The sequence below is a fragment of the Musa acuminata genome, chromosome BXJ3-3 (genome assembly GCF_036884655.1).
Source record: "Musa acuminata AAA Group cultivar baxijiao chromosome BXJ3-3, Cavendish_Baxijiao_AAA, whole genome shotgun sequence".
NCBI lineage: Eukaryota > Viridiplantae > Streptophyta > Magnoliopsida > Zingiberales > Musaceae > Musa > Musa acuminata.
In genome coordinates, this window is record NC_088351.1 from 2,804,925 (window position 1) to 2,822,417 (window position 17,493).

At 37.3% G+C, this 17,493-nt stretch overlaps 3 protein-coding genes across 3 annotated transcripts; 1 reads left to right on the forward strand and 2 right to left on the reverse strand.

The window, feature by feature from the left end:
- Window positions 1–493: 493 nt before the first annotated feature.
- Window positions 494–5,555, reverse strand: LOC135632417 (26S proteasome regulatory subunit 6A homolog). The gene is made up of 10 exons (XM_065140983.1): window positions 5,353–5,555; window positions 5,094–5,210; window positions 4,429–4,536; window positions 3,978–4,169; window positions 3,587–3,778; window positions 2,822–2,940; window positions 2,190–2,277; window positions 1,473–1,592; window positions 1,179–1,319; window positions 494–814 (listed from the first exon to the last, which is right to left on the reverse strand). Exons 1-10 carry the CDS (start codon window positions 5,467–5,469, stop codon window positions 737–739), a joined length of 1,272 nt encoding a protein of 423 aa, XP_064997055.1. The 5' UTR covers window positions 5,470–5,555; the 3' UTR covers window positions 494–736.
- Window positions 5,556–9,103: 3,548 nt separating this feature from the next.
- Window positions 9,104–12,841, forward strand: LOC103976927 (uncharacterized). Its single transcript, XM_009392291.2, has 5 exons — window positions 9,104–9,646; window positions 10,365–10,401; window positions 11,292–11,528; window positions 11,648–11,695; window positions 12,386–12,841. The coding sequence occupies exons 1-5, from the start codon at window positions 9,342–9,344 to the stop codon at window positions 12,644–12,646; spliced, it is 888 nt and encodes a 295-aa protein (XP_009390566.2). The 5' UTR covers window positions 9,104–9,341; the 3' UTR covers window positions 12,647–12,841.
- A 16-nt stretch (window positions 12,842–12,857) lies between these two features.
- On the reverse strand, window positions 12,858–17,493 carry LOC135581855 (uncharacterized). The gene is made up of 9 exons (XM_065144283.1): window positions 17,085–17,493; window positions 16,594–16,677; window positions 16,214–16,245; window positions 16,016–16,121; window positions 15,372–15,460; window positions 13,553–13,661; window positions 13,307–13,440; window positions 13,167–13,215; window positions 12,858–13,096 (listed from the first exon to the last, which is right to left on the reverse strand). Exons 1-9 carry the CDS (start codon window positions 17,313–17,315, stop codon window positions 13,019–13,021), a joined length of 912 nt encoding a protein of 303 aa, XP_065000355.1. The 5' UTR covers window positions 17,316–17,493; the 3' UTR covers window positions 12,858–13,018.

The window sequence follows — 17,493 nt, forward strand, 5'->3', positions numbered from 1 at the left end:
TTAATTGATTTATTCTTCATAGGTAGTGATGTGATGTGAATTTTAGGAAATAAACATTTCAAAATTTCTTTTTTGTGTGAGAAAATAACATAAAAAATTAATTTAAATATAAAAATTTAAAATTAAAAACATTTCGGTGAGGTGAGTTCTTTACTTTTTCTAAAAAATTAAAAATTTTATTTGGCGTGCTGATCTTATGAAAATTTATCATTATGTTAAGTAGATTTAATTAATTTGGCGTGCTGATTTATTTATGAAACACTTGCTTTTGTAATTCAAATCAGTTGACTTAATTATTTGATAACATGTTGAATATTGCAATCAACATATTAATTAATTGGTTACATACATGTGTTTATTTCATTGAAATCTTAGAATTTCATGTCTAAATAAGACTGTTTATTACTTGTGTTAATTAGTGTAACATTATTTTAATTAGTTTTAATGTTGTAGGTAAAGACAAGAATAATAAATATAAGAAAACAATTTCATCTTTAATTTGTGGATTATATGAAGATGCATTTACTGGGTTCTCGATGTTGAAATATTTGTTTGTAGGGCTTCCCAACTTTTGTGTGGAAAGTCCAACCTGACGTGTGTAGAAACTGGTGAACACTACTTACCTTCAAGTAATAATGTGGCTCTAATCAAGGATCATGAGCCACAACCTTGGCAAATGACAGAAAGAACGTTGAGGTTGGAAGATGAGATTTAAGGGCATCCACGCTGCTTGGCACTAAGCATAATAATTCAAGCCGGCTTTCTTCTTGGCTTGAACTTGGATTATCCCTTCATTGAAATCTTCATGTGTCACCTGAAACAAAATATGATGTTAGTTCCCTATTGCTTTGTCACGTTAACCGTGATATTGTGAGCCATTAAACATCCAAACCTATAAGCCATTTTCGGACAAACTGATGTTGGTGAATTGCGGCGGCACGAGGAGGGCAACTTAATGTTGGCAACATTAATCGACTCAAATTCAAAGGATGTGATATCCAAACATAAAAAGAGTCGTAAACAGCAGCAACTCAAATTCAATGAACATGAAACGAAAGGTTGAGGCCAGAACACATGATTGTACTACTTGAGAGAGCAGGCATGTGAACAAGATAATTGAATGTGAGTTGGCATGAATGTAAACTAGGAGAAAACACAGGGAAGGTGGTAAACATAACCTCGGTTGCATCTTGGAGCAGAGCGAGCATTCCAGCTTCTACACAAACTGCTTTAAGCTGTGCCCCATTATAACCATCAGTTAACCTGGCCAGCTCTTCAAAGTTCACATCGGGGTGCACATTCATCTTCCTCGAGTGAATCTAAATTGCAAAGTTAAAACAAGTTACAGATCAATTGTCAACATGAGAACATGCATTTCAATTATTTCTAGATTAGAAGATAGAAAACCGTTTGCTTAAATTAACATGGATATCAATCCAAGCATTTGCTCACAACAAGGAGCAGTTCAGCACCTGCAATATCCGAGCGCTTGCATCTTCAGTGGGATGAGTGAACTCTATTTTGCGATCTAGACGTCCAGAACGCATAAGAGCAGGATCAAGAATATCAGCACGATTTGTTGCCGCTATGACCTGTCAATCAGCGAAAATCAGGTATAAAGAGAGAGAACAGAAGGAACAAATTAAAAAAAAAGGGGATAATTGGATGCTACTTCTGTCACAGACTATATTACTGTATATGTTATCAAAATCCATTACTATCTTTATTAAATTAGCAATTTATAATCGACAGATTTTGTACTATATATATATATATATATATATATATATATATATATATATATATATATATATATATATATATGTACCATTATCATCTTAGTTCAAGCAATAGGTAAGTCACAAGAAACCAAATATTAAAATTATAAATGTTTTCATGTATGCAATTCCCTATTATGACACGTGAATACATTGTGGAGCAGGCAAGTGTAATCTAGGCATGCATCACAAGGCTCGATTACAACCTGCTGGCAACCAAACCAGATGATGCATTTCAAAAACTTTAAAAGCATACCAAGAGAAAAATAAAAAAATAAAAAAAATCTAGTAACAAACAAGCTTATTGAGCTGTAGGGAAGATTAGATTTGACATAGTCATCATCAAGCCAAAACTTGCACGCAATTTGTACCAAAAAGGAAACATTATTACTTCGATTTAAGAACACCGACCTTTATACGTTCATCACTGCTAAAACCATCAAGCTGATTAACTAATTCCAACATTGTCCGTTGCACTTCCCTGTCTCCACTTACTTCACTGCAATAGTAGAGCAAAAAAAGATTTCATTCTAGAATCCTGATGTATTAAGATATTATGGCATGACACCAATAATTGCATAAGTTCTTAATATCACTGGTTCAGATTGTTATTGTGAAAGTACAATGCATTAATAAAGTACAGATTCTTGGAACCTAAGCAGTGAAATAAAAAAGGTTCAAAGAAAGCCCCTGCATGCACACACAACTAAGAGTTTGACGTGAGCAATTATTTTTCTAAAAGAGAAAGACATGTAAGCAAAAATCAAAAACAACAATCCCATAACAAGTAGTCATCCCAATCACTGTCAATCATGATTACTAAATTATTAACTAATAGTTCCAAATGAATTGCTTAATTGCTTCCTTATGCTTAGTAGCTGTGGAAAATGTCAAGGGTCAACCTCGTGCTATATTATCCCCACCAATGGCAAAAAATAATAATAACATGCTTGCAACATGGTAGCATGAACAAATCTCTTATCAACCATTAGGAACAAAAACATGTATGGTCAATAGTGCAAAGAAAAAGAAAAATGCCAGACCTATCAAATCGTTTGGTCCCTATTGCATCTATCTCATCTATAAAAATTATACAGGGAGATTTGTCCTTTGCTAGCTGAAAGGCAGCACGAACAAGTTTTGCTCCTTCACCAATATACTTCTGCAAAAATTGGTTAAACAATCACTAATTAGCTACAAACAAGCTGATACTTCTTTATAGAAGAAGCATAGGTCACAAATGCCTATTCTTGGGCATAAATTTACATGCATGCAGTGAGCTAGTTTTTAATAAGAGGGGTCTGCCAGATTTCCCCAGTAGTAGCCCGGGGTGGTGCAGCCACCAACACTCTTATCTGAGTTTCTTCAACATATATTAGATCTAACTCTGTACCTTTAAAAATTTATCCTTGTTACACAAGAGTAGAATTCGTAAAAGAAACTACCATAAGACAACTGAGAGCCTGAGACATTTTATACCTCATTGTTGCCTGGACATATGATACAAGTGCTACACATCAAAGTGTCTAAATGAATCCAACACGAGCCTTCAGAGAAGTAAGATGCAAAGATTTGAGTGCATCACAACACGTGCTTGTAATCATGCGTGTGACAGTGTATGCAATGATTGTGAATGCATCACAATAAGCTCTATTGTGAGTTATAAGAAAGTCCAGATGTAGTGGTGATAGCACCATGAATGAACTGTTTCAACTGTGGACTGTCCAAAAGTGCCCAGAAACATCCATAAAAATGAAACCAAAAAAAGTAAATGAGTGAGGGAAAAATATTATCAAGTTATAAAGTACCTGAACTAACTGAGGACCTGCCAGCTTCAAGAAAGTTGCTTTTGTTTGTGCAGCACATGCACGTGCCATCAAAGTCTTACCAGTTCCAGGAGGTCCATAAAGAAGCACTCCTTTAGGAGGACGAATACCTAACTTCTGGAAACGGTCTTTGTGCATCAACGGCAAAACAATTGCCTCAACAAGTTCTTGGATCTAAAAATTACAAATAGAATTAATAAGTCAATATTGACAACTTGGGGAGGTTCTTGATCGCTTAACCCAGAAAACAACCTCAAAGAGGGATCCAGAAAACTGAGGTCGAAAGATGGCCCAGACTTGGAAATGAACTCATGACAGAATCAGCCTTTGGTGCCAAAAGTATTTCTATAGACATAGAAAAAAATTAATATACCTGTTTTTCAAGGCCTCCTATATCATTGTAATCTTCCGTCGGCTTCTCATCAACTTCCATTGCCTTCAACTGCGAGTCATATTCAGATGGAAGTGTGTCCAAGATTAAGTAGTTGTCCTTGTTGACCCCCACAAGGTCACCGAGTTTTAGCTTATCAGGGTCCACTAACCGAACAACAGGAAGAAAGATTGTCTGAAATAAAAGAAGAGACAAGATTAAGCCTCTGACAACCATTGGGATTTTAAAAGACTAAAAGAGAGCTGCAACAACATGAGCAATCGAGCAAGTTCAGAGTGAATGACAACTTAGCTTTCAACATGTCCAACCAAAACATAAGCAAAAACATCAACAGAGAAAACCATCAATGCTTGAGATCACAAAGTAGAAGCGGATAAGATTAAGTTGTAAATACAAAGAGCAACGTAAATATGAGTTAGGGCTCCTAGCTTACTTCCCGTGTTGAGGTTTTTAAGACAACACATTTTTCCTTCCTTTGAGAATTGAGATCAATATCAGCCCCATCCTCCTCAGCCTCTTCTTCTGGGTTCATCTCCAAGATCTAGGCAACGAAATAAAACAAGCAATATGATCAGCATTATCTACCAGGTGAATATGCATTCAGTCCAAAAGAAAAATGAAAGTAAAAAAATATAAGCTAGAAAACAAAAAACTATGCCTACTTGGAATCACAGACCTTCTTGGTTGAAAAATATGGACATACAAAAAGAAAAGAGAAGAAACAACAAATTCTTTCTAATTACCCAATTTTTGTCCTTTCAATTAGATTACAGTTACATATGTTGCTTGCGTATACATAGAAATGCAAGAAAAAAAAAAAAAGAACAAGGCCAGTTAGCCAAGATGTCAGGTGTCCTAGTTGAACATTGAAAAGTTATTTTCCAATAAATTAATAGCAATTCTAAAGTATTTTCGACGGTTAGTCACAATCATCAGTTCAGTAATTCGCCAACTTTTTTCATCTTTGTTATTGGTGCCTTCTTATGAGATGAGATAGGGTTTCCTAGAGAAGACACATTACACATTGGCTTCACGCGCACACTGTGCAATCTAGCTAAACATCAAGGTTTTAAGACGCTAATGCATATTGGTGGCGACCTCTACGATGTTTCCCACGAGATAAGGCAGCTGTTTGTTGATCTTAATCTTCTCCTGATTCCCCTTTATCTTGTCCTTCAAGGACTCCAACTCGAGATTCGACCTCTGCAACTCATCCTGCAGCCCGACGAGAAAGGATTTCAAGATCAAACAGGATCAAAACAAAAACCGAGGAAATTAAAAGGGAAAAGGGAAACCCTAAATTCGGGGACGGAGATCGAGCAAATGGTTGTTGGCGGGGTTAGGGCTTGAGTGAGACCTTGAGGACGCGGATCTCATTGTCGAGGAGGCGAGAGGCCCGGATGATGTCCTCGGTGGTCATGGGGGAGAGCAGGTCATCGTCGAGTATGAGATCCTCCTCCATCACAGACTCCATGGATAGGGAGCATCAGATTACCAGAGCGATCGATCGATCGACCGACCGACTTCCACAGCGGAAGTGAACGGCTCCTCGCCAGACGCTCTTACTGTTATGTCTGTTTGGCAACGAACAACCTCGGAATTTATAGGATTTGGGGAAAGCGGATGACGTGTAGGAAAAAGGTTGGGCTGAGCCGGACGATAGATGGCTAACCGGCCCAGCCTCGGACCAGGCACATTAGACCGGACCAATCGGACTGCCACATTTACCAATAAAATCAAGAACCGTTATGGTTGAACGACATGACCCGGTCCAATTCATTATGGGCCGGATTGAGAACCCGTTTCTTTATATGGGTCGAGGATCGGATCCGACCCTTTGATCCGAAAGGGATCCAATCCGGAATCGAGGCAAACAGCGATAACCCGGACGGTTCCCTTCTTCGCGTTGATCGCAACAAGAGCCCTCGGCAGGCATGTGTGAGAACCCTAATCCGCCTCTTCGAAGGCGTCGTCTTCCCATGAAACTCCTCTCCATCTTTCTACTCCAATCCAAAGACAGCTCATTCAACTCATGCTCGATCTCCGCCGCAGAGGGACCTCCCTTCCTCCTACGATGTGGTTCTCGGTCGTGGGGCTGAATAGGTGTTCTACATCAAATTCGATTACCATGGTATGATTATGTTTAGCACAATTCTGATAAGCTGGTATCTGTGAACACTTGATGTTGTTGATGATTCTGTTTAGGAGTTCCTTCGCCTTCATTGGCAGTATACTCGAAATAAGTTCACACAATATATCTTCCTTTGTAAGCTTAATTGAAGGTGAAATTTTGCTCTCCAATGGAAATCTCATTGAGACATTTTACCAAACAACACAAAGAATGTGCCTTCCTCTTCTCTATTTTATATGTGCTTCATAAGCATGCATCTCATTTACAGGAGTTGCCATGAAAGCAACTTAAAGTGGGGTTTCCTGCATCCTTTTCAGCCTCTCTCTCTCTCTCTCTCTCTCTCTCTATTTCTTCCAGTATTGATCATAAGCATGTGTCAAAGTAACACTCTATTGGACTTTAGAAAGCAGGAATAGGCTCAGTGTCATGGAAACACAAGGAAACCTTGGTAAAGCAGATATGTCCACCTCAATCCAACATGTTGTGCATAGTTTCAAGTGAGAGACTGTGGAGGGTCTGACTCATCTCTGTTGGCTGAGATGCCAACATGGAGCCTGAATGGCCTGTTAGGATATGCTGGCCTTCTGCTCCCATCTTGCACAAACTTCCACAAGCATAAATGTTCATGCTCATGTTCTTTGACCAAACGCCAGTCCCATCTGCAACAAGGAGGGAGAAATTTGCAGAGAGCAGTTGATGACAACTTGGAGAACAAATATTGGATCACAGCACCAGCAGCAACTTTGCTGAAAATTTCTGCCAATCACTTTCTTTGAAGAGCACGGATATCTAACATTAGCATCCACAAGGGTTTTCACACAAGTAAAAATGCAGGCTTTCCATTGCCAAAGAATAAGGAACATGTGAAAGTGATGTGAAGATGACTTAGGGAGCGGAGATAAGTGAAGAGATGAAACTGGGCATTGCATTTTAATTAGTCATAATTTTGTATTTAGTTGAGCATTTAGTCACTGTTGGCTTTGTTATTTATGACAACATAAAACTAGTTATTGTTGATATAGTATAGATTTCATGTTAACAAGTCAACAATGTAAAATTTTAGCTTCTTATTATGTACATGAGTTCAGGGAAGAACAAGATGAATGGCATCAACTTTTGTGTCACTAGAAATCTCTCCTTTTCTTCAATCAGTGGTTTGCTAAACTGTATGCTGTTGATGTGTGTTGTGGAAAACTGATGGAACTTGGCAATCACCAGTAGAAAAGAGAAACCATGAGGGCTTACTACCTTTCTCCATTTGACCATAGAAAACCATGGGCTTGGTTACCTGTAGAAGAAGGAAACCATGCATCACAATTAGAAAGTCATGCACACCTAATCATAAATCATACTTCAAACTGAAGAATCACATGTACTGTATTGATTGAGACATGAGACTTGTATTGGTTCATTTGGAACACATCAAATATGTATCAACTAATTTTCTCTGTTTAGATTATTCACTTGCTTTTCACAAGCCATCTGACTTTTTGGCATCATGAACATTTTTAAGCTGATAAAAATAGTTCATCAATTTTGTATAGCAATAGACAGCATGTCTTAGTATTTAAATAAAAATACTTAATATTCCAAATATACTGAATGGACTCTTTTTCCTGTCATATGCATGACCTATTCATTGTACTATGTCATATTAAAAAGATACTTAACCTATTCATTGTACTATGTCATATTAGATATTTTTGAGATGCCATATGTAATAGGTAATAAGATTTTTTTTTTTCTATATTGATTTATCAATGATAGTTTGTTTCAAGATATATTTCTTATATGTTTGTTTATCCAAGAAATGTTTTTTTCTTGTTGGTGACAAAATCCAAAGACTCTTTCAAAAGCCACCACCGTAAGATTTTCCATTCCCATTTTAATTTATTATTATTATTGTTATTCTTATTTTCCAATCACTTGGTCCCCATCCATGAATGAGACACATACCAAACTCAATAGTTTAGTCCAATCCGACTAATTCATATAGCTAAATTGGATTATTTCATCAGAAATCATGCATGAGTTGTATTAGAAATCATGTTATCATATTTATTTACATATATAATGATAGTTAGGAGAGCCGAGTCGGATATGACTACCACCGAATGGCGTCATCAAAGGTTTGCCCACAGCTCCCTTTGACCCCAATACAATCCCTCAATTATCTTATTCGCTTTCTCTTTCTCCGATTCATTCCCTGTTAATTAATGAGATGATTCTTAGTATTTATATTTTCAGTGAATTTCTAAAAAAGTTATTATTATTATTATTTTACTCGTGAAGTGTCCCCTATTTTCAAGTTCTTTTTCTTTGCCCAATGCTTGAATTTTTTTTTTTCATACTTTTTCTTTATCGATGGAATAAATCGATCTAATTATAATATTTTTAAACTGTATAATGTAATATAACATACCGTTGGTTGACAAATTTATTAAAATATTATGTTTATATTATAATATTTTTATTTTTATAATATTATGAAAACACCATAATGTAATATAAAAATATTGTAATTGTGTTTTATTTACTATTAAAAATTATTATAATATAGTATAAACATATTATAACTGGATTGGTTCATGGATCGACAAGAAAAAAAGAAGAAAAAAGGGGAAGGGGGGGGAGGACAGAAAAGGGACAGGTGATTTAGGATATTTTAGATATTAAAAGAAAAAGACATTGTTTGAATATTCTAAAGATAAGGGATGTTTATCGGGAAAAAAAAATCCAATATATTTTCTGTGTTGTACAAAGCTTCAGTTTCTTTGGCCAATTTTTTTTAAATCGAAAAAAAATATTTATTTTTTAAATAGATATAATATTATTATTTATCAAAGATATGATTTTATAACTTTATATATATATATATATATATATATATATATATATATATATATATATATATATATATATATATATATATATATATATATATATATATATATTACTAAACCAAGAAGATGGAGATGTAAAATGCGAAGGATGATTTAGGGGACATGAACAACAGTATCACCATAAGAAGAACGCAATAAGAAGGAAGCAAAGAGGGAATTAGAGGAGGAGGTCGGGAGATAAAGAACAGAAGACGGAAGAAGAGAAGAGAGAATATAGTGGTTTCTACTGGAACTAGTGTTGTTTTTGGGTGAAAGGTGCGATCTTTGGGTGAAAGGTGGGATCTTTTGGGGCATTCGGGAGGAGGCGGAGAGATGGGGAACGTGACGTCGTCGGTGGCGGCACGGTTCGCGTTCTTCCCGCCGGAGCCTGCGACGTACGAGGTGTTCCGGGAGAGGGGAGGGGAGGGGCGGCTCTGCCTGTCGGGGCTGCCGCCGGAGAATAACGTGGAGGTGCACCTGGTGGAGACCAGGGTCGGGAACCGGGTGGTGGCCACCTTTTGGCGTCACCCCAACGCCCGCTTCACCCTCCTCTACTCCCATGGCAACGCCGCCGACCTCGGCCAGATGTTCGACCTCTTCCTCCGGCTCCGTGCCCACCTCCGTGTCAACATCATGAGGTACAGCAGACAGCATCCAGCTCCTCCGATTCCCGTTTCCTCTATCTTCCCCTGTTATCTCTGTCTCCCGTTTTCTTCCCTCCTTTTTGGATCAAAAAAATGGTTTCTTTTGGACCAGCTAAGTGTTTGTATTTAGTTCTTGTAGGTGAATGCTATATATGGGGTAAAAATCTTGTGTGGTTTTGGTTATAGATTGGGAACTTTGAGATTTTAAGAGAAGAACAAAGGCAATTATGATGTTGCAGCACTAGGTTTCAAAGAGGGAATTCATGGTTCTGCTTTGCTATTCTTTGCTTTGTTTTGTGGGTTGCTTCACAAGATGACTTCTTGCATCCATAGATTCTATGTGTGCTTTTCTATGTGTATTAATGTGGCATCCTCACATGTTATATCAAGCTTTATATAACACAGAAAAACAAGCTTTATCCAAAACGAGTCAATGTATGCAACCTTATCTCGACAATCAGAGAGGCTATTTCGCACCATATAATGCAACCTTATAGTGGTGCAAAGCTCATCCTTTTGACAAACTGATTCACCTTTTGATGTGTAACCCATCTACTTAATTTTAGTTGGATATGTATTAGATGCATGTATTTGAAGGAAATTGCTTTTTTTGCTTTCCTTGTTATTTATTTCAGTAGCCTAAGAGAACTATGAATATTTTCTTTTTAATGAAAAAAATGCAATCAGAACTAATTGTTTCTCGTTTCTACAGTTATGACTACTCAGGTTACGGAGGATCTACGGGGAAGGTAAACATTCGTAAATGAACAAGCAATTGAATCTTGGTTTCTTCCATTGGCATTATGACAATAAGAAATATGTGTTCTGTGTGAGAATTAAGCTAACCGATCGAACTAAACTAATGATAGGTAGGGCATACAGTAACAATTACCACACTGTATGCTTTTGAATGGAAGATTTCTCTTCGAGGCAGTGCCCACCTGGCACGGATGAATCAAGAGAGTCTCTGGTCATTTAGTTAATTAGCTATAGCAATTCAAGAAATGAAAATTCTATTCAAAATTTTTAGGGGTGAATCATCCTTTTTTATAAAGCTGATGTGTGTGGCCTGTAAATCTCAGTGGTGAATCGCTCCTGCCAGATAGCAGTGCCATTCGGCAAAGTTTGCTCTTCCTACATAATGCTTAGAAACAATTGTATTGTCTGAATACGCAGCAATGTGTTGTTGCATTGCCACCAAAGTTTGCCCTTCCTACATAATGTTTAGAAACAATTGTACTGTTTGAATAAGCAATTTGTGTTATCGCATTGCCACCGAATCATAGCTGAATTAACGAAGGTTTCATGTGTTCTTGGAATTCACATGAATTCAGTAATTTGGGAAAAAGGATCCCTAAATACTATGATAAATCTGCTATAGCCAATGACAGTGAAGGGGATATGTTGGTTGTCTAACTTTATTATATGAACTGTTCTGGAATCACAATCTAACTCCACTACATGCTTCTTAAGATCTTTGCAATAAAGATGTTGACAGAAACAGCTATAGATACTTTTATGGGTAATAAAATATACTGTCAACAAAGAAAAATTTATTACCAGAAAACAGTCATTCTATTATGATTTTCATGTCTGATGGTATATTGTTTTCCTTGTTACCTTTCATATATTCCAAAAGCCATCTGAGTTCAATACATACTATGACATAGAAGCTGTGCATGATTGCTTGAAGAAAGAGTATGGGATAAGGCAAGAGGATCTCATTCTGTATGGCCAATCTGTCGGTAGTGGACCAACATTACACTTGGCTACGCAATTACAAGGTCTTAGAGGTGTTGTCCTCCATGGTGCAATTCTTTCGGGCATACGCGTCTTATATCCTGTAAAAGTGACATTCTGGTTTGATATATTTAAAGTAAGTACCTTTTTTTTTTCTTTGTTTCATTTATTTGTATTCATGTTCTTACTAGTTCTTTTCCTGCATTCTTTGAATTTTTTGATTAATTATGTGAAATTTGGGTTTTTTGTTGGCAGAACATCAACAAAATCCAACAAGTTGACTGCCCGGTTCTTGTTATACATGTAAGCCTTCTTCATCAGCCACTTCTAATTTGCCAATTTCTTGTATCATATGAGCAGTGATGTACTGCAATGTTCATTTTGCATGTTCCGGAATTTAAATTAGAGAGCAGAAGACTCAGCTTGCTTACTGTGTGACTTACAGATTATGAAAGCAATTAAGTATGTCTAACTCTTGAGTGCTTTGCCATCTTAATCCAACCTATGGATCCTCATCATCTTCCGAGCATTTTATCATCCATATGCAGTCCAGCTTTACGGCACAAGACAATATAATTAGGTTCAACAGAAGATTTATGGGAAGCTATCGGCCTGAGATCAACCTGTAAACACGGTTTGCATGAATAGCCTTTCGGGATTAGGGAAGAGAGAGACCAAAATACTTATTGCTTATCTATTGGTTGTCTTCTCAGGGGCATGCCATGTAAAATGCTGCTAGATTTCTTCCATGCTAATATGCATTATGTTGCTTAGGTTTATGCAGCCATTTGAAACTTTTCGTGGTTAGAATTAGTCTGGAGTATTATTATTTAACTAAAAAAAAGTACATAAAGATTGGCTAAAACAAAACATGATTCCATATTTGATTCAAACACACATTGTTCTGATACAAACATTCTGTGCTCTGCTTTCATTATTCCAAGCATTTCAATTGCTCGATGTGTTCTTCGAAAGAGAATTTTTTGTTTGCAGGGAACTGCCGATGGTATCGTGGAGTGGACTCATGGAAAGCGTTTGTGGGAGCTATCGAAAGAAAAGTATGATCCATTGTGGATCAAAGGTGGTGGTCACTGCAACTTAGAAGCATATCCCGAATACATCAGGCACCTGAGAAAGTTCATTAGTGCCATGGAGAAACTCCCTCTTGTGAGACAGGAAAAACAGAGCAGTGTGCCAACATCAACCATCACAGAATCAAAACACAACAATTGTTTGAGATTTGGCAAGAGGTAGCTGTTCAAACAAGTGTCTGTTGGCTTCTTCTATAGGGGACAAACACCACAGGGAGAAGGTATATTGTTTTCCCAGTAAAATCTAACATTTGTTTAGGAGAGCTTGTAGCAACCCATGCAATAAATATTTGTATGATTTCCCAGATTGATGGTTTATGTAAACGCTTCCAGTTATATAATCTCAATGTTGATATCATCTCTACAAAGTAATCGAGGACAAGTAAATTTTTATTTATGAACAACAACTGGCAAAAAGCTAACAAAATGCAGAGATGTGAATGTTTACAGATGTCACCATGACTCAAATGACTCGTCTTTGAGATCGAGAACATTTCTTGACTATGAACAAGAAATCCAATGTCTTGGGACCAATTCATATAGCCCCTCTTCCACGGTGGCGAATCATGGTTTTAAGAGCTATCCTACCCGAGGAGTCAATGAAGTAGGATTCCTGCCATGAACAAAGAAATTATTCAACAGACCGTATCAGCATTGAATCCATCAGAGATTACTGTACTCACCATCTCCAGTGGACTAACTCTGTGTAATAAGAAACCATTGTGCAGTTCACTGAGGAACAGGAGAAGACAATGGAAGAGTCAAACAGCTGCTGCTAAAATATGGACTGATGGCAGAACATAAACCAAGAATACCAACTTGCCTGAGAACATCTGGATTCACATTTATTGATAAAGCTCTGTTTAATTTGTCTGCAGGACCTGGGTTCCCCATGTACGTGATGCCTTCGTCGTGGTAAAAGTAACCGGCACAGCCCTGCTTGCTCAGGTAGGCATCCTTTGGTTTTTTTTGGGTGTTTTTTGTAGGCGATACAAGAATATGTAGGATCAGCTATAATGATAATTAGAGTTCAAAAAACCAATTGAATTAAGTTACAGGTTCAGCTCACCACTCCAAATTCCAAAAAGACATTGTGTAGAGGCTTGTTAAATTTTATGGTTCCTGTTGCTTCCTTCTCGTCACAAATTGTCATCGGATCAAACCCGACAACAATGAGCCTGGCTTTAAAAAAGAAAACAATGTTATCTATATGAAGAACAAATTTTACAGTATATAGTTATGAAAGTGCAGATTGCCAAATTCATCAAGTACAGAATAATAACTATTTAAAACTATTTTATGGTATTTTATGAATTTCATCAGAGAGACAGGAACAGATAATTGGATATGAACATCTTGAAGATAGCAACACTTGTCATGGCACGCTACTAAAATACAAATTTCAAACTATAGGATCCATTTTATCTGTGCTAGACTGCATTTCTTCTCTAAGTTTGTTTTGTTTATTGACTGAGTCATCATCAAACAGAAATAGTTCATCATGCACCGGAGGAAGTTTTTTTGGATCTAATTAAAATACATATAGACCCTGTCAAAGAAATTTACAAAATCATGACTGCTTTTAGTATGACATGGCAAAGTAAGGGTCTCATTTACACCTACAATGAGATATATATACTCTTTATCCCGTATAATGCCACAAAAATAAAACTGTGTTAAAAGTTTAATATGATAGTATTAGTTATTTTTTTTTAAAATGATGACAAAAACAACAAACAAAAGAAAAAATCAGGTAGCCATAAAAAAATCAAAATAAAATGAGAATTTTAGCAGTTCTTCTTGAACAAAAGTCTTGCATGTAAGTCTGTACGGTTTTATTATGTAGATATGGAGATCTTTTAGTAGCTTTAAACCAACAAACATGTGTTTCAGTAAGGTAGATACAAATTCCAGGAAGTTGGTAATTTAATGCATGAGCTGCTGTATTCTAGATTAGTCGTTAAGTCACCACTATCATTCTGATATCTACCATGTACTTTACCCCTTTTGCTAATGCGAAAAGAAACAAAAAAGTTGCACTAAAGTGAAGGAGACACCATAGGCTTCTTCCACCACCAGTTATGCTCTGAATGCCAATTTAGAGACAGCTGCACCCACCTGGAGCTTTAGGAAAATTAATCTGTGATCCAGAAATGCCCTTGAAGCCAGAATTTCCTGGATGCATATACCTTTGAAGCTAATGTTTTATTGGTGACATGTTCATTATTTACTAACATTTGCACCAATCTAGATGAAGTACCAATTCATAAGCATCATGACTTACTAACTGCCACTATTCATGTGCTCGATGATTCAAGTAGTATTGTGTCCATTCTCATATCATCGACTACCTAGGTGGTGTTTCTCTTTTTTACTTCTACATGCATCTGAACTAAGTTCTTTGCCTTGACATAGAAAAACTATGTAAAACAGAAGTCAACATAATGTCTAATGAACACATTGCATATGATATAATACTTCTACATGCATCCAAACTAAGTTCATTACCTTGACATCGAAAAACTATGTAAAACAGATGTCAACATAATGTCTAATGAACACATTGCATGTAATACAATACTCAAGAATGTTTTTCTGTAGTTTATTTACTCTATTAGGTCATATCTATAGACCACTTTCTGAAAACTAGTCAGTGGATATAACAGAACAAAAAATTGGTACAACTGAATCATAAGAACAAAAACCATGTACCTTGGTTGAACTTAAAATGATCTTAGGAGAAAAAGAAATAGATTGAAGCAGAAACAAGATATAAAACAAGAAACAGATTAGTCTGATGATTTTACATGAGATCTCACTACAAAATAGAAGACAGCAAAGTGGAAATAGCACAACAAAAAAAAAAAAACTGATAATATGTAATATACCAGGTACTGTTGGATGTTGCTAACATCCTCCGCATCCAATGCAAGTTGTTGCTTCCATTTTTGTTGAGTTGCTCTTCATAAGAAAGGTCCTTGTAATAATATCAAGTCAAATGAACTGTGAGAACACTTTTACCACATAGCGTGTATAAAAGGAAACAAAGAAGCTAGAGTATAATATAGCAGTACATGTGTAAACGATAATCAACTGCATCTATATTCCATTTTGCCAAATGGCCAAATTCATGACAATTCCCATCAATATCCTGCACTTCTATCAGTTATTCATACACTAATTTCAGAATATTACCGAAAAATATGGGACCGAAAACTGTAAAACCTGTTCTTCTCTATTAACTCTTCCTGAACATGGAGTGCATGCTTTTTTTGCAGCAACTTAATCTACTAAGAAAGCTAACAACTAATGTGCCAACAAAGCAGCCGATGCAGACCTAATCACCCAATGGTGATATATATTCCTGTGTTGCTTAGATGAAAACATGAAAAGTCTGCAAACACAAAATCTCAACCTTCCAAAATTAACAAGTCACCTATTGAAGATGAGTAAGAACAGCTTGAAACTGCACCAAGTCCTTGGAATGTGAAATGATCAGAAGTGGCATATGGGTAATCTGTAGTAGCTATACCTGCAAAGACCCTGTACCAATGATGTCTAGTGTTTGCTCATATGGTAACCTGATTCTCTTCAAGAAGCTTCCCATCATTTGTCCACCAGAAGCAGCTGTTGTATACCTATACGTAGAAACATACACAAGCATGACAAATTAGTACTGAGAAGTGGACGATAACGATCAAAATGACAATTTCAAGGAGAAAATGAGGACCAGGGAATCTCCCGTGGAAAATGCGAAGTGGCCTGCAAATACGAAAACCAAGCCATATGACAAAAGGGCAACAACAATGAAAAACCATACTTTTTACTAGGTTCGCTGTATCATACCGTACCGACATTTCGACCCGAGCTCGATACACCCTGGTGTACCGAATATTTTTTTATTTTTTTTATACCGTAACAGTGCTACAGTATAATGATATAGCACTGTAGCAATATTACATAATAATACTGTAGTACTGTAGTAGTGCTATATACTGTAGCATTGTAATGGTACGATGACCCGTCGGATTGGTAAGTTTCGGTACGGCATACCTTGCTTTTTTAGAAGATTACCAAATGAAATTTCCATCTTTAGGTTATTGGCATTACATTCTGCAAGAGTGGATCACGCTCCCCAAGTTCCGCAATGTTCACCACAAAGTTTGCTCCGTAGGTTTTTGCTACCTTCTCCATCTTCACCATTGATAAAAATGCACAAATGATTAATCAAATGCACCGAAATAAGAACTGAAAAAGAATGATTGATCTCAACAAATTACGTGGCAGTTGAAACGAACAAATAGCAAAAAATATTCACCTATAAATTTTTCCTTAGCATCCACGTGTGACATCGAAAGAAAAAAGATGTCAGAGGAAAATTCAGTGTGATAGCGTTAAACTGCCCATCTTTCTCTGTGTTCATCTCATGTTCTTGAAAATTCATGATCTCTAGATGCAAGAACCATAATCCGTTCGCATAAAAATCAGTGAGAATCGGTATGCTAAGCGGCAGACAAAGATCATCTAAATCAAAGAAACCAACGACCCAAAAAAATAAATCCAAACTTTTTTTTTCTCGTCTTGCAAACCAGAGAGTCCACCTGTTCGAGGAGCTGCGATTGTTCTCGCGGCGTCCTCACGCCGCCCCTCACGCTCATGAAGTAAAGATCCGCCGGCTTCCCACCGAGCCGGGCGCCGCCGGGGGAGGAAGCGGGGGGCGGCTGGGGGGTCCCGATGTGGAAGGCGGCGTAGAGGGCGAGGCAGAGGGCGACCTGGATCACGAGGGTGCGCCGGTACGAGGGCTTCTCCGCGGTGAGGTAACCGCCCTCCATAAGACCAGTGAGACGAAGGGACGGACCTCTCCCTCCCTCGTCGTGACCGCCACCGCCGTGATCGAGGCTTACAGGGAGGCAGGCAATTAGCAGTAGCAGATGCAAAGCGACGTCTGAATTGGCTCTTTATATCACCTCTCGCAACAGTTGTCAGAACGGAAAACCAGAAACATGAAAG

Coding starts and splice junctions, on each gene's coding strand:
- LOC103976927 (XM_009392291.2), top strand. CDS start 9,342: ATGGGGAACGTGACGTCGTCGGTGGCGGCACGGTTCGCGTTCTTCCCG. Junction 11,529..11,647: donor TCTGGTTTGATATATTTAAA/GTAAGTACCTTT, acceptor TTTTGTTGGCAG/AACATCAACAAAATCCAACA. Junction 11,696..12,385: donor GCCCGGTTCTTGTTATACAT/GTAAGCCTTCTT, acceptor TTTTGTTTGCAG/GGAACTGCCGATGGTATCGT.
- LOC135632417 (XM_065140983.1), bottom strand. CDS start 5,469: ATGGAGTCTGTGATGGAGGAGGATCTCATACTCGACGATGACCTGCTC. Junction 2,278..2,821: donor GGGACCAAACGATTTGATAG/GTCTGGCATTTT, acceptor CTACTATTGCAG/TGAAGTAAGTGGAGACAGGG. Junction 815..1,178: donor TGCTCCAAGATGCAACCGAG/GTTATGTTTACC, acceptor ATTTTGTTTCAG/GTGACACATGAAGATTTCAA.
- LOC135581855 (XM_065144283.1), bottom strand. CDS start 17,315: ATGGAGGGCGGTTACCTCACCGCGGAGAAGCCCTCGTACCGGCGCACC. Junction 16,246..16,593: donor GTGATCCACTCTTGCAGAAT/GTAATGCCAATA, acceptor TCGTATTTGCAG/GCCACTTCGCATTTTCCACG. Junction 13,216..13,306: donor GTGAATCCAGATGTTCTCAG/GCAAGTTGGTAT, acceptor CCTGTTCCTCAG/TGAACTGCACAATGGTTTCT.